Source organism: Gallinula chloropus (assembly GCF_964237585.1).
Source record: "Gallinula chloropus genome assembly, chromosome: 6".
NCBI classification, from domain to species: domain Eukaryota; kingdom Metazoa; phylum Chordata; class Aves; order Gruiformes; family Rallidae; genus Gallinula; species Gallinula chloropus.
Genome location: NC_140091.1, coordinates 6,989,637 through 7,012,992, shown reverse-complemented (window position 1 = coordinate 7,012,992; position 23,356 = coordinate 6,989,637). Strand labels below are relative to the sequence as shown.

The 23,356-nt window shown below is 40.8% G+C and overlaps 1 protein-coding gene across 1 annotated transcript in view; it reads right to left on the bottom strand.

Moving 5' to 3' along the window:
* The window catches only part of TTC39A (tetratricopeptide repeat domain 39A), a gene marked incomplete at both ends in the record, with an annotated part of 45,541 nt that extends 22,455 nt beyond the window's left edge, over nt 1-23,086 (bottom strand). Inside the window, 6 exons of the mRNA XM_084265816.1 lie at nt 1,396-1,460; nt 4,151-4,218; nt 4,715-4,791; nt 5,433-5,564; nt 11,895-11,999; nt 23,046-23,086. Coding sequence (XP_084121942.1) covers nt 1,396-1,460; nt 4,151-4,218; nt 4,715-4,791; nt 5,433-5,564; nt 11,895-11,999; nt 23,046-23,086 — 488 coding nt within the window. The remainder of the gene's footprint in view (nt 1-1,395; nt 1,461-4,150; nt 4,219-4,714; nt 4,792-5,432; nt 5,565-11,894; nt 12,000-23,045) is intronic.
* Between the last annotated feature and the right edge of the window lie 270 nt (nt 23,087-23,356).

Below are 23,356 nucleotides of genomic sequence, written 5' to 3'. Positions count from 1 at the left end.
TGAGTCCAAATTTAAAGTCCTAAACAAAATATCAGGTATGTTTAGCTTTCACTTTTAAAAATTATTCATATTAAGTCTGCACTACCGTGACATTATTTGTGATACTTTTTTATTTACTGACAATGAGCAAATGTTTCATTCACATGGTAATTCCCTGAAAGAAAGTTAAAAAAAAAAATGTATCTTTGCAACATTTACTCCTCCTGTCTTTTCAGGGCTGCTCTTGTTGCAGATTATCAAGCCATACTGATGACAGTGGGGAAAGAAGGCTTTTCATATCAGAAACTGTGCTATAAAAATATTAATCAAAGTAATAAAGTCTCATTTCCATATTTGTTTTCTCTGTAACCTGTTGCACCACACTTTCATCAAAACTTCAAGTAATTATTTCTTCCCACATCAAAGGTACAGTACAAAGATCTCACATACAAACTACATGTTTTAGTAATATGCAAGTTGTTATTCCCATTCTTCTGAAGACCACCTAAGAGCTCCTAGGTTTGTAACACTTTGTTTTTACAAATACTAAAGCTGATCTTAATTTACTGAGGCACCAGTATGCTCCCCATGGTGTACATTTTAATGTAACATTTAGAATTCACTACTGCACTTCAAAACCTTTTGCACATGTTGACAGTAGTTCTCTAACTTCCTGGATGAAAAGAAATCTGCTTAAGCAGATGCTTTTGGCCTATATACATTAAGTAATGGGCATATGGTGAGTTCAGATAAGCACCCCAGCTTATCACTTTCAATAGCACGCACCTTCTCTTTAGAGTAGAACAACTGCCATATTTATCTGGATTATTAAGTCCCACTAACCAAATATTTCATATGCTTGAAACATATCTTCTAGGAATTTCTTTTAAATTTGTTTACTCTTTGTTTGAAGCCACTTGTACTTTCCATTGGAAGCTCTTCATTTTATTGTCTCTTAGCTCTGTTCTAGTTTCATGCATTCATTATGGAGCTACTTGTGCTTCAGCTACTGCTTTTCAGTGTTCCAAAATGCTGCAGCTACATCTGCAGAAATGCAGTTCTGAAATGCCATTTCGTTTGCCTACTGGCTGGGAGACCTCCAAATTGTGCTGTGCAGACACAACAAGCACAACGTCGTTTGTAACATTTATCTCTGGACATAATTTCAAGGATATAGTATTTGAAGTAGGGAAATCTTGAGAGTTAACAGCTCTAGGGTCAACTATCTCTATAATCCAAATCAACCATATATCAACGTTTTTTTAAGCAAAGGAGGAATTTGTGTGGGTTGAGAAAGGCTATATATAGGAAGCCCTTAATAAACCCTGCAATAAATACAACAGTGATTAATTTGGGAATTTGTCAATTCGATCAGCAGCACTTTTTATGTTTAATCCCATCATCAATCTGATTTACCTGTATGTTTGGTAACTGTTTCGGACTTTGATGCCTCCTTTTATGAAGCTAACCATATTCTCATCCTGTTAAAAAGGAAACACAAGATGAATTTGTAAGCATTATGAAGAGCTTTTCTTCAGATGAACACATGCCTTGAATGTTGTGACACAGACAAGGTAAGTTTCTTGGAAACAATGCATGGATTTATGATTTCCTTTCTATATTAAAACATTTTTACTTTGTTCAGACATATATACTTTAGTCTGATGCCTTCTGTGATTAGTTTAGTCCCTGTGACATTTGGACCATTTAATGAACAGAGTGACTAAGCTAATGAATGGCATCTAAGGTACATGCATTTGTGGCTGTTTCAAAAAATAGCTGTCTCTCCTTTGTCCTTCAGCACAGTTAAGATCTGAACATTTCCTGGCTCAGCACCAGACACAAATAACTGCCTGTCCTCAGGAGTCTACAGAATATAGTTTCACATCCTAAAAAGGAAGCGGGGTAAGCAAAGGTATACAGGATATGTTCTTTCTGGTCTGAATACTCAAAAATCCAAGAGATCCATACTAGTATGGCAACATGTTACATTACAAGCTCCAATGAACTGAGATCTTACAACTAGGTGTATCTGGGGGACCGTTACAGTTGCATCCCAAAGAGAGAACACTTTAGTCTCACAACGTTCTGGTGGCAGTTTCTTACCTCACTCATCACATATAATCTGCCATTCTGTTTTGTTCTGATATCTGCTATTACTTTGGGATATGAAGACTACATGTGGTTTTGTAGATGATTTTTCTATGATGGTATTTTAAGAGGCTGCACAAAGTAATATGAGAAAACAGCACTGATTAGATGAACATTTGGCTGCTTTACTGTTACTGTTAAGGAAACAGGGCCCAATTGTGCTCATCAATATATGAATAACAAGACAGAAACTGCCTCAAGAAGCTTTCCATCCTCCTGTAAATCAGAAAGATAACTTAATCCAATCAAAGTTACAGCTCAACTTCTTCCAGGCTTTGCTTTCTATGAACTAGTATAGAAAGCCTCATGGCCTGAACCAAAAGGCAGGCGCTTACTCCTGCAGCACCAGCCTGTTACAGTCATCCTTAAGCAGTATTACCAAGAGTGGTAACTGAGGACAGAAACTATGCACCACAAATGAGCATGTAATTCCTAATGATCTGTCCCCAGAGACCTGAATCCCAATTGGACACAAACAAAGTAACCACAGAAAAGCACAATCCTGGTTTTTCTTTGTTCTGGAGAAAAAAAAAACAGTTTTTAATTAGCAGCTGGGGTGATGGGGGGGGGGGAGATGCAGATACCTAACCACATGTAAATGTTCAGCTATACTTTCCTTTGAATGGAAAATGAAAAGAGGAAAGACGACTGTTTGAAAATGTTTAAAATTCAGAATATTAATTGTACCAACCACAGTGATGTGAGAACAGTCTAGCCCTTGAATAATCCTAAAACTAATTTTTATGTGTTTTCAATTGGATTTGGTCATTTACATTAATCATCAAAACTAGAGCACTTCCCATAGCTGTTGGGACCAAATGCCTTTGTTTAATTTTTAAAACCAGTTCGTGTTCATGAAAAATTAAACACAGATAGAAGAGGAAGCAAACAGACAGACACTCTTTCTGCAGAAGAGTACAAGAAATTATTTTCTTACTATTAAATCTTTCATATATCTATAAACATTTTAAAAAGAGATCCCTGTGAAAATAGTGACTAAAACCAAGAGGCACTGCATTAAATCACTCCTGTCTTACAGGCACAGCGGTGAAGTTCTGAAAAGCCTTGCTTTCACAGCTTCAGGTATCACCCAAACTGTCCCTGAGTGCTAGGGGCCACTCACTCCAAAGAATCCCAAAGGAATATGGAAATATGTAGTCACACCTTGGCCATTTCAAAGTCCATCATCATCCTACCATGTGGTCGCCATCATCAGCGCTCTCTAAAAGCCTTCAGAAGCAGCTACTCTGACTACTGGTTTTGCTATGAAGTAATAATGTCTAGCAGAGGGGCATGGCAGATCTCTGAAAAAGGTAACACAGCTCATAAACTATCAGAAGCAACACAAATCAGAGCCCATCTGGCAACTCCCAGACACAATAAAATCACCACCTGCATTTCATTGTCTATCAGCATCTCTGAGCCAGAAAGAAGCAGCCCTTTGTGAATGTGACTTTTATTATCCCCCAGATGAAGAGGCCCACTGTCATATAGCAAGTACAGCCAAATCAAGGAGAAAACCCACTTATTTCAATTATTAACAATTTAAATTTCAAGCTAGAGCCCAAGTAAGTATTACTAATGTAGATCCATCAAACAAATCAAACTTCATTAGTACAGAGAGATAAAATTAAAAGGAGGAAAGTCTTTTAAGAGACAGGCAGCAGAGTTTAGCAAAAAGCATGTGTGGAGCCTAATAGCTATGCAGACCATAATAGCTGTTCAAGAACAAACAAGTGCTTACTGTGGTTACATTTCACACATTCAAAAAGGATGGAAGCAGGCATCATAGAGGACTCAGTGCTATGTGTATCAACACAAGCATTTTTAGATAATCAGGAGGGATAACAAAAACATTTTACTATTGCTCATAATCCAGATAAAATCCACATTTAAACCAGATGAGTTAGGTCAAACCACTAGGTCAAACTAGGGGCTTCTACCATTTCATTAATTTTAAGAAAGGAAACATAAATGGTGTGTACCTTCCCCCCTCCCAAAGAACCATGTTAATTCCTACCTGGAGGAATGTAAGTGCTGCTCTCTGAAGTAAACATTCAGCATAGCAAATTTCTGCATGGATTTCCTCTAGTGTTGCACAGAGGAGGGAAGAGAACAAGTCAATCGGACAAAAAGTAAGTAAAAACCACTTAGCCCATTAATATAGGAAATAAGATCACAAAACTCAAACTGAGATTATTTTTTTTTCCAAATTTGCTGTAGTGTTTGAGTTCTAGATTACTGAAGTAACTCCAAAACAGAAAATTTGGAGGAACTTCACTGGTGCTTCCTGAGAATTCCAGGACCTACAATCTTTTTAGACATTTCCCTACTTCTCGGTGGGTATTTCTTTACCCAGCAATTTTTTTTAGAAATGCTGACTCAGCAACCAACAAAACCCAGGATTTTTTTGGATGTGGTGACACAGCAATTGCCAAAACACTGGATCCAGCAATTTTAGAAATGTCAAATCAGTGATTTTGTCAGCAAACTCACAATCTGAAAACAGACACTGTGTGAACAGCTCTACACAACTGTGGCAAAGAAGAAGATAAAGTCATTAGGCATTTAGAGATAATGTTACCTTCAGTGAAGTGTTCAAGGCTTTGTCTATGGACAAGGTTGTTGATAGAATCAGCTACTGTAGACTTCTTCCTAAATCTGCATAGAAAAGTCAGTTTGGTCACTGGGAACACGAAGCACCAACAACAGAGAATGGTATCCTTCAGCTGCCCACCCATACAGTCACTAACCAACCTCTAGTGCTCACCAACCCTCTGCCATCACACATACAAACCTGAGCATGTTCCATACAGAACTTAAGTCAACACAGTCCTCCTGGGATCTGTCTTTTCCATTTCATGTGTGGAAATCTGTCATGATGAAGGGAGGCGATAAGGGGGGGTTTTGATTGATTTTGGGTGTGTGTATGTGCATGCAGGAGCACAGCTGACACAGAGACAGCTAGCTACACTACAAGCATCACCAAATGGGAAAATTCTGCAGTGCCTGTAAATGATGAGTAAGTTCCAGACATTGCAGAACCAGAGCTACACACAGGACAAAAATCTAACTGACAAGAAAAATCAGATACTGTAGCAAAACGAAGTTTTCAAGACTAGACAGCTGAAAATCCCAAGTTAAGTGGTTTGAACTCATAATGGAGCCTCCTTTGAGCAGGAGGCTGGACTAGATGGTTCCTATGATTTCTATGAAGAGACATGCCCTTTTTTAACCTGCATGTCTCTCGTAACTTCCCCACGAATGGACTATTTTTATTCACTGGATTTCTCCACACTTACTTTTGACAGGTAGCTTGAGCTTCCTTCATTGTGTTTCCTGCATTCAGGATGTCCTGAGGATCAAATGTCATCATAGCCTGCATTTCCAATATGGTGGCATAAGTCAGTGCGTGATACATACTATCTTTAGTTCTGAAAGAAAACAAGATGCAAAGCACAGATGATTTGATTATTATTATTTAAAAAAAAAATCAAATCCAATTCCAGAACTGTATCAGTCTGATGGGAATAACGTCTAAATGAACCAGAAATCAGATACAAAGAGCATGAAAAATAATCAAGAAACATTAAAAGATTGAGATTTGTACTGAAAATCCCGCCTGCAGCTCCTATTTCAGCAACTGTGCTAAAATGTTCAGATGTAAGGGACAGAAATTACCCATGTGGCCAACCATTCAGGGATGACAGAAGCATGAGAGGTTTTTTAATGGAGTATCTATGAATACTACAACACAGGACACAAATCCTGACAGTCATCTTCTGTTTTGGAACAGTTACTCAGGACAGACTCAAGATGATGTAATACTATACTATATCCACAGCCAAAGCAGACCCTTCTTCAAAGAGATCTTTCCCCCCAGAAGTGTTCCAGTCTATGCCAAACAGTACAGCTTTTTCCTCCTCTCCCCTTCTGCCAAACTTATACCCCTATTTGTTCAACTGAAATATTCTGTGGAATTAAATTGAAACATAATTTTAAGGATAATTTTACCTTAACCTGTGATCTAAGAACTCACTGTGGTGACTTGGATCCCTTTAAGTTTTCTAACAATTCATATGTTATTATACATTAACCTTTTTGCTTGGAGTAAAACATCTTTATGTATCCTCTGGAGTCCCTGATGTTTAGTTAAGCGTTTTCCAGAGCTGAAAAATAACCTTGACTATATCTGAAGTAACCCCCTCTCAATGACATTACGCTATAAAATCACCAAAGAAAAATTCAAGTGATGATACATTCCTGGATTTCACAGAATCACAGACTGGTCTGGGTTGGAAGAGATCTTCAAGCCCATCTAGTTCCAATGCCCCTGTAATGGGCAGGGACACCCTCCACTCACCCAGGCTGCCCAAAGCCCCATCCAACCTGGCCTTGAACAGTGACAGTGATCCAAGAGCAGCCACAGCTTCTATGGGCAACTATTTCTTTGTATATGTATTTTCTGAATCCAGACCGTTAAATAATGCCTAGTGTTGGTGCAGACAGTGTTACACAGGTATCTGGTGCTTCCCTTGCCAAACTTCACACTGATGATGAAGAGCTCCTTCTTCCAATACGCACAGCACCAAGAAAGAAATTTGTAATCTACATCTTTAAACTCCAGAGTTGCCTGTGTTTGTGGCCATCCTCAACTCTTAGTTGCCCTCACCATGTCCACAGGTCACCTAATAAGCTGCTCTAACCAATATCTTAACCAAGCCAGCCGAAATCACCTACTGCCGTAAGCGCTATGAGCCTCAGACGATGTTAACATACATCTCGCCTCCAACGTGGGCACGAACAGAGAGATAATAGAGATATTAGTCAGGTAATAGAGATATTAGTTTAGAATCCAGTGGAGTCAGGACTGCTCTGCCTTGGCCTCACGCATCACGATTCTCTCACTAGACTGGTAATGTAGAGTTAAAGAAAAAAAAGAACATTCTATCAAATGCCAGCCTGATGAAGTGTTCCTGTTCATCTGATTACTCATCAGCCTCAGTGGGTGCAGAGAAACACACTCCATCTCATATTTATTAAAATAAAACCCCTCCAACTGTTTGAACTCAAACCACAGGGAAGGCACTAAAATAGTCCCCTTCCAAAATTTTAGAAATTTGCTTTCAAAATCAAAGCAGATAAATAGTAAATTCACTGTGCTAAATAAAAGGGAAATTGATACTTTTCACATGTGCATGGGGAAGAGGGATTTCCCTCTCTAGTCATTTGCTTCTCATACCAAATCACTCCTGCCCTAATCAATGCTTTCAACTACTTTGCTTCTAATATTTAAAGGAGATAATTAATGTTTATCATTAGTCAACTGGTATTTATCAACACTCAGATTTACTCTGTTTTTTTTCAGGGGCTGGGAGGCGGGTAGAATCGCAACCAACTGTAACAGTTATGGATGCTATTTATACTAACCATACAATTAAAGTTGTCAGTTGCATCCTGGCATATTCCCAGAAGATTTAAGGCTTGCATTTCATATGGATGGATGCAGAATGAAACATGATGGCTTTTTTTTCCTTTTGATTCCCCAGCAGCACTTTCCCCAGGACACTGTGGGAGTTAACAAGCCTTTATGGCATAAATACAACTAATATTCTGATTAATGACTTATCCCAGTAGTTGGTATCACATGGCTGAGTAAGAGGATTATAAGCATTATCTTTAGGCACTTATGGAGTTATGCCACATGCCTGTTCTCCAGCTACGGTGCAACCATTATCATCTTGTAGCACTGCCCTTTCTTGAGAGCTGTTGGAGAACACTTCTGTTTCTGCTTGAAAACAAGTACCTAAGAGAGGATGGTGACAGATGTCCTCCCCTACCTGAAGTATGAAAATCAAAAAGCTTGGCTTGTTTTGCCCTCAGAATTTTCCAGGGGCTAGGATTTCTTTTCTTTTGGTGAAAAACACAGTGTCCAAAAATATTTTTGTGGATCATTTTACACTAATCCAGCAGGCAGGACACGTATCACCAGGCTACAGAAACCCCAGGGTCAAGTCTATGCCTTGATTCAGTATTAAGATGCCTCTAACAAGTGAAACACATCAACAGCACAGAGTGAGAAAGGACCTTCCACAGGGCAGCCGACAGTCTGTTCATCCAGGTGTACCCAAGTGTGAGAGATCAAGGTCCAAATCAAAATTGCATCAGCAGAATGTGGTCACACAGGGCCTGAAGGCTTTCTTCATCCTTGATCAGAAGTTCAATGACCCTCTAGACTTACTGTGTGGGATTCTGTAACTCTTTTAATGAATCAACTTTTTCCAATAAAAACCTGTTTCCTATGAAAACTCCACACCAGCATTGAGTTTAACACTAGGAGACCACACTAACCAGCCACCAGCCTGGTTCTCTAGATACAAATGGTCAGAATGGTCCAAGACAAAAAGCTGTGGTTCAACAAGAGCACCTCTGAGCCTTTTTGACCTAATCCACTCTCCAAAATTCACATCTTTCGGCTAGGAGGTGAAATCAACAACTGAGTCAGGTTTTGGCAGCAATGTGTTTATTTACAAAGATGATAAACATTGCATTCTTCCAGACTGCATGCATAAAAAGATAAAACCCCCTAGAAATAATGACCTCCTCCATGTTCTTGACATTCTTTACCATAAATAGCTAACGAGCTTTCTGCTGAGCTGCACACCATCTTTACCCAAACACCATCTAGCACTTCACTTGACCCCCACATGCTTCTCCTTACTCTTTCACTGCACTCAGTTTGACAATTACACACCTACTTTTTAGAGGAGTTCCCAGAGAAAGCTTCTCCACCCCAATTAAAAACCTCATGCTTGGTTTTGCTCTACAAGGGCGAGAACATTTCACCATGCCACGAAGGCACCCGCTGCTTTGTAACCTCTTTAAAGTTTTTAAGGATCAGAATACAAAACAAAACAGTTACTATTGTAAATTGGGTTTATATTAAAAATTCCAGTGATAGTAAATAGGTACCATAGAATTACACTGTTCCAGTGTGTCACAACTAACTAGGAGAGCAGTAACACAATCTCTTCACACCTACCTGAGAGACTCCCATGTCAAAGGTCTGCAATTACCTTTCAAACACAGCCATTCTAGAATTAACACTCCACCAGACACCACCAAATGCTTTTTGGAGACTATTTTCAGAAAAAAAGTTGAATGCCCAGAATGAACCGTTCCCATACAGTTCTTCCAATGCCGCAGCAGCAACACAGATGTGTTGCAGCTCATACAATGATCCAGATTACTCTGGCTCGTGAATTTATCTTTATTATTTACCATTCTCCCAGGTGATTTGACATCAGCAAACTATCAGGTGATTGTGTCATGCTTTCCTTCAGGATAATTATTAAAACATTAAACATTTGTCTTGGGGAAGGGAACATCTCACAAGAATCAACTCCTTGATTTATGATTGTCTGCTTGCAATTACGTGAGTGCTAAAATCTAGTCAGCTTTTAACAGATTTACTGTATGTATCTCAGGGTCAAGGAGGAAGATGAGATTTTTTTTCCCCCCTAGTCCAGTGACTGGACAGTTTCAGTGTTATTCATTGTCACAGTTAACAGGTTACATATTGAAAATCACTGAGGTGTTCAGTCACTGAATGTAAGGAATTTAAGAGTTCTTAATCTTAGTGTGAATACTCCATGTAAAAGATTAATTTAATTAAACTTACTGCAGAAACCACAAGGTAAATGGAGCTATTGCACAATCATTATTAATGATAATAAAGAAAAGCAACTTTAAAAGGTAGCTGAGGAAACAAGAAAAGTTATGTAACTTATGTTATGAAGTAAAAATGCCAGGTGATTATTTTTTTATGAAACCAGATCTCCTCTTTAGGATGGATTTGTTTTTTTAAAAAAGAAAAAAAAAAAGGAGTTTTACCTCAGCACAAGTCTAGACACTATCCTCAGATATTTATTTTTAAGCTGCTAGGAAACATCTTCCACTTTTAACTCCCATACATTGCCAAATCTGCTCTCAGTTGCACATGGTACAAATCAGTTGAAAATACACTTATTGTGGAAGACAAGTGTGAGTAGTTTAGTGAATCTGCAATAATGTAATACAGAGCAGAGTATGTCCTACAACATAAATGGTAAAGCTACAAATGCTATGATATGAAACACTTTACAAGCATGTAAAAACTGAAAAGAATTTCTTTAAACAAAGATAGTATGTTTATGGACTGTGAAAACCATTTTCAAATCTCAGCATGCTAAAAGGCAACAGTGAGGAAATGATGACTCCTAAAGAAAATACTCAATATTACCATATGTGCCCACTCCACAGCTCCTGTCATCCCTAAAGAGATGGAGTGTGTCCATAATAGATATCATCTGTGGGGAAATTTAGCATCCTGTTTCTGCATTTCACTGGCAAAGATCCTAAGCCTATATTTCCCTCACTGACAACGGACCAGAGGAATAAGTGTCTCCTCATAACAACAGGCTAACACAAAAGATCAGTTTCAACATAGTTTTGCAATGTGGAATATACAGTCAGGTACAAAGCCAGTGTATCAGCTCATGAAATACGTTCTGCAGGACCCAACAAAAGCTGAATGAAAACCATATGCAACAGAATAAAACTGGATTTACAGGGCAAAACCCTCAGCCTCACTGGCTTCTGCAATGTTTTGGAAACCCCTTTCAATATAGTATCTCCCAATTTTATGCTGAACACCAACTATGCTGAGCCTTTACTGTCATATTTAATGAAAACAGAGTTATTCTTGCCATTTCTGTATCTTCTGATGATATATAAACACAAAACAACACTGCTGTGAATAAACCCAGTACGTTTAATACATCTGAGCCTACAATTTGTCATGAATGTCTTTCACAGAGTATACTCACATGGTTAAGCTAGGGGTTCTGGCATCAAAGGCTGAGGCTGATACCTCAGCAAAGCAGCTGTGTAGCATTCATTACAGTTACCCTGATGCATATCAAACACACACTACTACATTACCTATGAGTTTTATTTGTTTATATCTTTCTGGCCACTGGAATATAAATTTACTACTGACTCAAAAATAAATGGAGCAAATTTGGGGAAAAATGTGAATTAATCACAGACTTCAAAAAGCTGAGCACAGGTAACTTCAGGACAGGGTATGAAAAAACCACAGACATTATAAAGAAACAACAGATTTTAGAAGCTATTTTATGACCTCACTGCTTGCAGCTGGGCCACTCATTACATACTAGGCTGCAATGTATTCTGGAAACAGAGTGCATGACCACCAGATGGAATTACAAAACAAGCTCTGAGAAAGTTTCTGCAAGTGGTTACTTAAAAGTAAACAGATAAATAAATAAATCTAACACAGTATAATGCATCACAAACCAGGCAATTCACGGTCAGTTGCTCACTTAGACCCAAAACTAAGAATTCTCAATTCTCACAGTATGTAAAAAAATAGGGGAAAGGAGGAAGGAAAAAAGTGACAAAAGATGGTTTGTATTCTTCCAGGAACAAGTATCTCACATGCTGTACTACAGCAGAGGGCTGATTTCTTTGGACAACAATTCAGTACTTTTCAGTTACTTTTGATCAATCCTGTTACTTACTCAAGCCAAGTGTAAAGCTCTTACTCTGTCTTCCCCAAAACTTAACACAATAACTTATCACCCACTTCTGAACCAAAACCATGCAGTCTTACCAACTGCTGACAGAGAACTAGCTGTCTAGTCAATTCTCTGAGCAAAGAAAAATAAACAGAGGAAAACTAGTAAAAGTAATCAACTTACTTTGCTTGTAAAGAAGCCAGAGCATCTGAGAACTTGTTGTTAAGAAATAAATCCAGAGCTGCCATACACTCATGCAATGCCATGTTGAGGTCTGATGTAGGCGACCTGCCAAAAGGAGATAGAATAAACTCAGCACATCTGTTCTCCTTCTACCAAACTGCTCATCTTCAGTTCTAGCCTTACTCCCATGTGTAACTGTAGTTATACTAGTGATTGTAAAAAATGAAAGCATCTTCCATTGTGCTTGAGTGTTTTGTTTTTTTTTTTTACTTTGGGGTGTGTGTGTGTGTTTAAACTACGTCCTTACTCTGTGACATGTGGGAAACAATTCAAATTTTGTACTTTCTGAAAATAAGATAAACTGCACATGCTGTAAATAAGAGAACATGGACACACAGAAGTTACTGTGTGGGAATGGGGCAATTTGATAAGCTCAGGTATCAGAAGCACAGAAGTGTTGGGTGACAACAGACATCTCACTGTGTGTAAGGCTGACACAGACAACAGGCTAGTGACATTACAATCATGTTGTCACTTTAAGGATGAGACATTGTCAAACTGCATCAAATTATAATACTGACTGCTGCTGGAACATCTGCTTTAGTTGGGGTCATGCTTGGCATGGCTCTTGGCCAGGAGACCACTTGCAGGTAGGTTAAGATGTCACATTGTGCATGCTCCTGGCATTTTCACTGTCCCCAAGCAGCGATACTGCACTCAAAGAAGAAAACTGCTGCTGCATCTCAAAGTCAGGAGATTATCTCCGTGGCCTACTCTGGCTGTACTTTTCTCCTTTACAACATTCAGATGTCAGCCTGACCTGTCACAAGGATTCTCAGCTGGTCTTTGGGTTACTGGCAACAAGCTAATAAGGACCAGCTGAGTAAGTTTGGCCCAAGTTCACCACCACCAGAATTGCAGGACAAAATATCCATAGAAGAAACAATAATGCTCTGCACTAACAAAGTTACAGTAACCTGGCCAGTGTCAGGACAGCTGAAACATCTGCATCTAACGATCAAAGAGCTATAATGCATTAAGATGTTGTATACAAGACTGTACAAAAATAATCTGCAAACAAAATGCAAACAAATCCTCGTTGGGTTCCTGAGTCTGAACAGCTCTAACTGATGTGAACTGTCTTGTGACTTAGAAACTATTTTACTTCCTTAAAAAATGACAACATGTAGCCTGCTGAAAGGAAAAAAACAGAAAGCAAAGTCCTGATGTCATCTTAAAGAAAAGACAAGGGAGCACAGAACGAACAGATAGCATCAGTAATAACCACTGACTGCAGCAGTGGTTTGGTTTTGTTTTTAAGAATAGAGACTGCAAAGAAAAAAAAACCATCATTATATACATGAAAGACAGGATTATAAATTTGAGAGAAACATTATATGACACTGTTCCTGGCGGCTGTTGTCATCACACTTCAAATACACTGCAAATCATTCTGCACCCGAGAGACCCTCCAAGGGCTTTGCAAGCATTAACAAAGTCTTGGCATACATCTCTGACAATATGCAGTATCACATCTGCCTAACTATTCTGAGCCTTGCTTACTGTAATAACTAAAACTTTGCCCTTATTGTTTATGTGTATTACAATTCTCACCTGCCTTTTTTAAACCAGTGTCTCTGAACCAAACAGTATATTTAACGTTATATAAAACATATTCTCATCTGCTTTAAAATACTTACATGTTTTACCTGGGGTTTTGTTTGTTTCTTGTCATACAGGAGAATTACCCCATTCAATACAAATATACCTTTTCAAAGTATTCCTTTGAAACACAAAGATGATAATGGGAAAAATGCTGTTGAAGCTCAAAGCACAAATAAAACATACTAATTACTTGGCATCTTTTCCAGAATAAGAATTATTAACACAGTGCCACCCCCAGCAGCAGTGAAAATGCAAGTTGCACACAGCAGCAAATACACAAGTTGCACGCTTCCTCCCTCGCGCTGCAAGGAAACCTGATTTCATGTAGTTCCCAAGCAAAGGGCTTAAGACCTGAACACAGTACACACCTTACATACCTGCTACCAATCATCATTTGTTGCTGTAACAATAGGGAAGAAATAATTTAAACTAGAGAAAGGAAGCATTTCAGCAAACTGATTAGTCATGCTTCAGTGGGCTGCAGATTCTCTCCTGCTTCTAACAGCAAGCTGGGAGCTGCCTCTAAGCCCAATGCAAAGTGCTGTGCACCACAACTTACCTTTCTGCTAAACCTTTTGTGTTTTCTGACATAGTCATTGCTCAGCATTCAGGCACCAACATCTAGAGGCAGCACTCGGTGCTGCCCGACCAGCTCAGAGTGACAGTCACACTGAGAGCGGAGGGTAGGGCAGCGCTGCCTGCCTGCGATACCGCACTCCCCGATTGGTCATTATGGATGATACGATGAGAGGAATGAACATCGTTACTTCACTTAAAACACACTATAAATGAGTGATGTGGAAGCCAGCCCATGACACATCAAGTTGATCTATCGCTGGATACTTACTCGTGAAGTCTAAGGTGCTGGCAGCTGCCAGCCTATCTTTGATCTACAGACCTGCCTGGAATCAGTGGCAGCACCAACCACCTTTCATTCAGTACAAACTAGGCAGAAGTCAAATAACCCCGTAATTACAGGTCTGAAGCAAGAGAAATTACTGCATGTGGCAGCAGACCACATCAGAAACCCATGAACCAGAACAGAGTCAAACAAGGCCGGCTGACAAGGCACGAAGTGCTGCGAACCAGAGAGGCAGACAGGCAGGAGAGATGAGAAAGTACTTCTCCCCAGCACGGAGTCTCTGCAAAACACCCTTCAACCCACCAGCCAAACCCCTGCTTACTGTCAGCTCCAGTAAATTTGGAAGGTGGATTTTACACATTTTCTTTGTAAAAATTTCTCTTTAATGCCGTGCAAAATGACATGGGTTTGGCATAAACAATTCAGGCGGTGGAGTGAGTTCATTTGGCTGATTTTGCCAAAATAAAATAGTGTATGGTCCCAAACTACTTTGCTGTTCCTGTAGCAGCAATAGTAACAATAACAATAAGCTCCTGTAGCACACAAAGGGCAGTTACCAGCAGTAAGAACATTCATTGCTCTCATTAGGACAGCTGGACTCTAGAAGTTGATCAGCTATGATTTAAGCACCTAAGTTCGTTTCTCCAAGTGCATCTAATATTAAGAATTACACATTTATTTTTTCCTAGATCTGATGTTATTTCTTCAATTACACAAAGCAGAACAAATTACCGAAGTCATCAACTGCTGAAGAAAGACCTAAAAATGATAAACAAGCAAAGGATAATTTCAGGAAGATATTCTGAAGGCATTAACATACCTGATTAAATCTCTTGCTGCTTTTATGACATCCGGTACAGGAAAAGCCTGTGCTACATTTGGTATAAAAATTATTCTAATAGATCCACAGCCTGCCCAGTTAATGACTCCATTACATACCTGTAACAGCACTGGGTACCGGGGCCACAGCAGGAGATAGAAAACATTACTGGGAAATTTTTTTTCCCCCCAGTTGGGAATAACTACTGCTTACAACTTAGAATTACCTGGGGTTCTTCCATAGCAGGATCATGAGCTACTCTGAAAAGATTATTCATCATTGTCACTAGCTGTTTATACAATTTCTGATTGATACTTTATTTCTCCAGTCCTTCAAGTCCGTATGGTGAAGGCTCTGGCTGTTTCTGCCAAATTGGCAGGTTTTTATTTGAGTACCACTTCTCTGGTAACAGCTACATGCTCCGACAACCTTCAGCATGCAACTTCTCTTCCTTCACATGGACCAGTTACAAGTATTAAAAAATAAGATCCAAAACATTTCCCAATTTAAGCTATTTACCCTGCAGTTTTAGAAGCTTTTTCGCTTTTTGGTGGCAGGTCTTGCAAGGATAGTCATATGGTTCTCATTGTGGTTTTATTATTTATGAAAACATCATTCTCTGCCCTGAGGACACTTCACAAATCATAATTACAGTGTATCCTCTGACTTAAGGTAAGACCTGACCTCCTTACTCCACTGTCTCTAGTCAGAAGTGCCATTAGCCAGGATGTCCTAGGTGATGCTCTTTTTACTTAAGCATCATATCCCTCGTAAGCCAACAGCAATATCAAACAAAATAAATAAGGATAATTAAGCAAAATTAATTTTCTGTCTATTAATGAAAAGTAATCAGCTTTCAAAAGTAGGGTATCATTCTGTTTTCCATGGTCAAGGGCGAAGGGAAGGCTATTTTCAGCATGGGAGTTACCGTATTTCTGCATAAATTTCATTATCTCACTGTGGTTTTTACTATGTTTGCAGCACAAAAGCCTTATGATTTGTCATTGGGTTTCATGGGTTTCATTACCAAAAAGGGTCTTGAACCTTGTATTCTACAAAATGCTGAACTACCAACTCATTTTACCTCAGCGATCATCAGAGCTTTGCAAAGAAAGGTAAGGCTGAAGTTTGTGCTTTTATAGTAACACTTTGAATCGTAATTCAAGAGCTCCTTCAGTATTGTGAAACACTGGAAGTGAGTTAAATCAGTCATATCCTAAAATACAGACACATTTCTCTGCCAAATCTAAGCTATCTGCATAAGTCAGTTGAGGTAGTGTGCTACTCGAGTACTTGATGAGAAACCACCACAGAAAAGACCAAATGCTGGTGACTCAGTTAACAACTCTTCTCAACATTACTGGGAGACTCTTGGAGCAGGGAGACGTGGGACTACACCCATGTTTCCCCAAATATAGACTAGTTTCAAATGTGTACAGCAAGCGAGGTGCACGATCAAAGAAGTGCATCTAATGGAAAGATTATATTCCCATTCCAAAGAAATGTCACAGCACAATCTCCATTACCATACTAGGGACCTTCTACATCAGGGGCTTGAACTGCACCAGCGCAACTGGGCTCAGTAATGACTGGCTCCGCTTCCATCATCTTCAGAAACATCAGCAGAGCTACTCTAATGATTGCCAACCTGGGTTCTGGCTTGATTGCTCCAACATACCCTGCATTGCTGGCTATGGGTCCTGCTGGCCTGCTGAAACGTGTCTTCTACAATGCAACAGACACCCTGCGGCACTCAGACTTACTACATCGAAGGCAAGAACACAGCTGTGAAGGGCTACAAGTCAGCTGAGAAGTTTCCTGTTACATAATTCTGAAATATTTGCTCTTGATATTGTTTTATATTTAACAATCTGGATGATAGGCTGTTTTGGCCTGCTTTACTCCCTTTATATCAAGGGCCCTCTGTACAACAGATTCAGCTTTTGCATGATAACGCTGATCTTATGCTACTGGAAGGCAGCACAAACACTCACAGTGCTGGTAGAAAGGACTGGGTTGTACCCATACACATTTTTGTACATTTTGTAAGCTACACCTGGCAGCACACTACTCCTGTGATGGTGGAAAGCTTGTTATGTACACAGGAAGAACAATTAGCATTAGATTCTACCTTTACCCACTGATTCAGAGAGAGTTGCCTCTAGCCACGTAGTCAGAAAAAACGCAGTAAATTCTTAAACCACCTCCTTATAGAGTATGAAATTAAACTGAAGAGAGAACCTCACAGGCCTTGCAATGGCTTCATTTTTTCCAAAATGGAAGAGTAGAACCATATTGCCCAAACATTGTGCCACTGGTGCTGCCAAAGCTTCATCAGTGCTAACGCTTCAAACCACTCACAGATGTGAGCAAGTCCCCAACACACACTTCAGAGCTCTGCATTTCCACTCTCATCCAAAGACCCTCTAAGACACCACCAACATACAGACACAACCCGGCCTGCTGATGCACAGGCCACCAGGCATGGTAGGTACCATCACTGATGTCCGAGGAACGTTCTCACTGCACGTTTTCAAAATCCCACCTCTGAATACAGGCATTCTTGTCACAACACCATTGTCTGTTTTCTGATCTCATAATGACAGATAATCACAGCAACATTAGAAGACACCAAGTATGCCAGGTCATTCCTCAGTCAGTGAGTACTACTTTATAGATGACCACTTCGAGCAACACTGTGTTACAAATGTTCCAAGCCTGAGACTGAAAAAATCTCTACATTCAAAGAAAACAAAAAGCACATCACCTGGGAAGAATTCTTGTCTTCTTCTGCAAACGTTTCCAAAACCACACAAGATCATAAATAATCTCTGATGAATGGTGCTCTCAATTACCATGAAAAGAACCACTAAGCAGCTCTCACAGTAATTTGTTACTATTCACTTTTCAGACAATACAGAAACTTTGTAATTTGAAAGCAAATAAATTAATGTAAGAAAATTAATTCATCCATGTCCTTTTCTGTTCAATATGCCAAGCAAGTAATACCTCAGCATTTATCTTCTGGAGACTGTGACTCCACAGTGCTGCAGAAACCCCGCTACTTCTAACAACAAAGGAACAATTGGAAAGGTTTCAGTGTTCATATTCTCCAAATATTCTGTATAAAGACACATTAGTGGGGCAATTCTGGAATTCGGGAGATCTTCGTATGTCAAGCTCTACATGGAGCACTACACAGTTTAATTTTGAGTTAACCCAGCTCCCATAGCACCAAGCTGAGGCCTCAGCAACGCCAAAGGTCTGTGGTTAAAGACACTCAGGCTTTCAGCGAAAGCTCACAAAGCAAAGGGATGTGGCAAAGCAGCCAAGCGAGCAGAACAAAGTCCAGGCCCTTGGCAGACTTGTGTTCTGCCCTTGGTTCCACACCGCTGTTTAACTTGCAGCAAGCAGGATCTAGGCTGCATTACATTCACAGCTCTCATCCTGTATTTGAACAGGCAAACAATGCAATAAATTCATTAAGATAGGTTTGTTCAGACAAATAAAAATGTATTTGTGTCACTTTTGCAGTTCCCTTTCCGTGTCCTGCTGTCATGACTGCTCACAGAGGGCTAAATGCACTACTGTGGGTCATCACTCCCAGTTAGTAGAGCTGTCTGCATCAAAGAGAAGGAGAAAAACATAATAAAAATACACAATATAGTCTGGGAAACCACAGATTATCAACCCAAGCATCCTGGAACTGCAACAGCCTATTGAAACATACACAGAAAAAATTAGCTCAAAATTAAAAGAAAACAAGCATATCCACCAGCATTAAAGAAATTTAGACCAAGTCTACCACTAAGAGTACTACATCACTCTGCACTGATGCTTAGCAAGTTTTAACAGCTCTTTTTCAATTCAAATGCTCTACAGTCTTTGTCACTGTGAAGGACAGACGTGATTCATACCGCGCATTTTTGGTTTATGAGAGTCTCGTGGTCTTTAGACAACCTTAGAATTCTCATTTGCTCTTTTCTCAAAGCCATCTAACTTCTCACAGTTATATTAGTTCTGGCCAACCTACACTTCTACATAGCTACTCTCTATTTTTGAAGGTCTAACCCTGTTCCTATTAAAACAAATGAAAGATCACCAAGAACCTCAACAGATCACTGTCTTGTGATGACACTGAGCACATTCAGGTACCCAGCAAACAAACAAAGAGCATTAAGTGAAATGCAAGCTCACATCTGACATATTCACAGTAAGAAGCCAGACAAAAATCTGTGAGATTTGGTTTTGTAAGGACTGCAAGATGAATGTAGAGGTCTGTATTATTTCTGAAATAAAATTCAGTGAGAATTTCGGGAGGGATGTTATGCAATTTTCTCTTTTGGTTGGACTGTGCATTACCTACCAGTAATAAAGACTCACTGGCAGGGCACAAAAGAGTTTACCATGCATCTATCTTCAAAGGTTTGTAAAATCTGCTTTGTATTTTTTTATGCTGGCTTATACTTCAATCCTTTCAGACATCAGTGTGATGACGAACATGGAAGGGACGAAACACACTTTCTTGGCCCAAAAGGCATTTTCCTGCAGTACTTAATAATCTGAGCTGAGCCATTCCCTGGTTGGGTTTTTGGTTTTGTTTGGGTTTTGGTGGGGTTTTTTTGGTTAACACTATACAAAGCATTTTCAAAATAAATTACACTCTAATATGTTTTATTGCAACTGTAAAAAATAAAAATCATGCTTTGGTTTCAATTCCATTGCTGAACAGGATTTCAGGCTCTCATTAAAAAAAAGAATGACACGATATTTTAACAAATAGGGGATTTTTGCTTTGTCTTCAGTCATTGTTTTGCATTAAATTTCAGCTTAAGCTTCCCTGAGAGCTACCAACAGACTGACTTCATATTGTAGAAGTCATCTGCAAAGCATGGTTCATGGTACCTTGACCAATAACAATGCCACTTTCTTTCCAGTTAAAAAAAATTCAAGCACAGCTTTTACAACTTTCTTGAACCTGCCTATTGAATCAATACTCAAGAACTAAAAAGAAGTACTAGTAGCAAGTTTTCTTGACACTCAGTTTTTCTAAAGCCGTTTTGAAGAGTTGTTCTTGGGCACAATAGCTTCAAGAAGCAGACAGATACTACTCTCTCCATTCTAAAGTACAAAAACAACTGAGGAAGCTACATGAGGGTATAGAAACAAACAAACAAAAAAAGCAAGGTTGATTTTGAACTCAGAATCAGAACAGCCTGGGATCTTTCATGGAAACACAGGCTGGTCATAATTAAAAACCTGGATGCACATTATTTGAGATTTCATCAGTTCTGGATGACAATTTTAGTTAGAGCTAGTAAGAAAGAAAGATTAAATTACCTGCAAGTTCAATATTGCATTCTATTCGATTTGCATTTGACATTCAAGCTATTAAGTCGAGTATATCTGAATGACCACCCTGACATTCAGAGCCTGACAGCTGGTTTTGTCCACAAAAGATGACTGGAAGTTTTAATGCTAAAGTGAAAATAAAAGCTGAAAAACTGCAAAAACAGGAGGAATTTTCTATCAACCCTACTGAGAAAATCTGGTAGCGAGGTTTTAGTTCCAACCAGTCCACTACACCATCGTGTCCTCCAAATATGAGCTAGTATATTCCCCAAAATACTATTCCCCAAATATATCTATTCCCCAAATATATCTGAAACCTCAGAAAACACAAGATCAGCCCTGCAAAAACACGGCCTAGGAGCTGCAGCGTGGTTTTAGAGAAACATTTTACATAAAAGGTGAGTGACATGAAGGACATAGTAATACTTCTTTTCCCAAAAGTTAGAAAAAATACTGACATGCATGCCTTCAACATTCTGTAGCACAGTAACCTAAACATCTGAAGCACGTTACACACACCTCGATGCAGTGCGACACTGGAACACGACAGCTGGTTCCAGTAGATGGAGCTGCAGAAAGGCGGTGAGGTCCCAGCACTAAGTTCTTCAGCAGCTTCAGTAACAGCCTGGCTTTTGGGACAACCTAGCCAATCTAGCACAATTCTGGTTCTGAACATTTTTGCAAACGTCCTTGTGTACGTTCAAAACTTCCTTGAAGTGCAATGCACTTACAGCTGCAGTCTCTCGGCCTTTACTGCTGCTACTCCCAATGCAAACACCTGGAAGTTGTTTAAAGATGTGGTGTAGAATCATTATTGCAAACACATGGCCCACCTTCCCACCCTAGAGAGTAAAGGAAAAAAAGAATTGAAAAACGATTTGTCAGCCCTTTAAAGAGGTATTGAGAGAGAACATGGCATCAAAACTGTATAATGCTATTACAAATACTACTGCATGTGTCATTGTGCATCACTAGCAGGGCTAACAGACTGTATTTTTTAGTCCTTCCTTAAGTGCCAGTATACCATCTACCTCCGCCCTCTATAGAGTAATAACTCTAATGCTAATTTAGACGCCACCAAAAAATAAGCACTATTGATTAGTTCATATAATCTAAAATTCAGGAAATGCTTTTCCATCGTGGTTTCTGCAGACAGATTGAAGCTTCAGGGTGATGTCTGCTGTCCTCGGCTTTACGATTCAGGGAAAGTACACAGGCAAAGATGGAGCAAAACACCACTCCCCACACTTCATGAAGAGCCAAGACTGGACCCTTTTACCACTCTTCCAAGCAAGGAAGTGGTTTGCTGGCCTCTGAACCAACTGCACTCCTAAATTTCTACTCCTGCGCAGATTCTGAAGATTATTTCAAAAGCCAAAAAGTCAAACAGAGAATCCACAAAGAAGCCTTTAACGCAGCCACGTCTAAAATGTAATGTGCCGTCATCACTGGGGAAGAATGTTATTTGCACACTGATTCAGCTTTTGAAAAAACACCTCCCTCACACGCACACAATGGAAGTTTATGTATTTTAGGGGCAGTGGGAGCACACACGTGGAAAGGGGAGAGGAAAGTTATCCACCTGCAGCTTGTCGGTAAGGCTGAGCGAGAAGGCATCGAGTTACAGAGTCATTAACATCGATGTTTCGCTATCAAGGTGTGTGCAAGCTGCGCAAACAGGAGCTCAAGGAAAAGGACTCGGTCTTCCAGAGACTCCGGAGACACGGCACCACTCTCAAACGCTTTGAAGACCCAAGTTAATTTCCATATAACTACCGAGGCACTGCAGCGCAGGTATGCAATTAGCTTAAGCCCAATCTTTTGTCTAGGCAAAAAAAGAAAGCTCCTGAAAGCGCAAAACCCCGTTTCTGCCCCCTCGGGTCGGTCGGCAGAAGCGCAGAACAAGTCGCTGGCCCCAAGTTCCGTGCGGTTCAGGGGGAAGAGCCGCTCGAAGGGCGCTTGGGTCCCGGCGGGGGCTGCAGCTGCCCCGGTGGTCCCGGCCTGCGTGGGGTCCGGCCCAGCCCCGGATACCGTGAAGGGATGAGGCTGGCTGAAGCTGCGGAGGCACTGGCTGCCCGCAGCCAGCCGGGAGTAATTCAGGCAGGTACCAAACTCGATTTACAGGCTTCAGACTGAGCCGGGCTGCTCGCCCAGAAAACGAGCCGCCCTCACGCCCCACCAGGGAGCACCAGCCGCACCGGCGCCTTCTGCAAACAGACCCTCGGCTTCGGCCGGCGCCGGGACGGGGTTTCCCGCCGCCGCTGCCCCTTTCCCTACCCGGGACGGAGCGTTCCCAAAGCCTCCACGTAGGCAGCGCTGCTCCCAGGGGGCACCCCAGCCGGCCCCACCAGAGGCTGGCAGGCTCCGGCTGTGGCGGGAGAGACCCCGCCGCCCCCCCAAAGGCCTCAGGTAACGGCCGCGGCCCCCCTCCCGCCCCACCTCAGCCCCGTACCGGGCATCGCCGCTCTCGCTGCGGGCCGCGCGGGAGTCCATGGAGGCGTCGCGAAGGGCGTCCCCGGCCCCAGAGGCTGTGGGAAGGGAGGCTGGAGCCGAGAGCTGGCGGTGCTGCTGTTCCCCGGCAGCCGCAGCCACCTCGCATGGTGTGAAGCAGCGGCGAGCGTCGGCGCATGTTCGGGCAGGGCTGGGCCCGGGCGGAGGGGCCGCCTCCGCAGGTGAGCGGCTGCGGCAGCGCCCGCCCCTCCACCGGTCCCGCGGGGGTTACAAAGGCGCCCAGCCGCATCCCATGGGTTGCGGCGCTCAGGC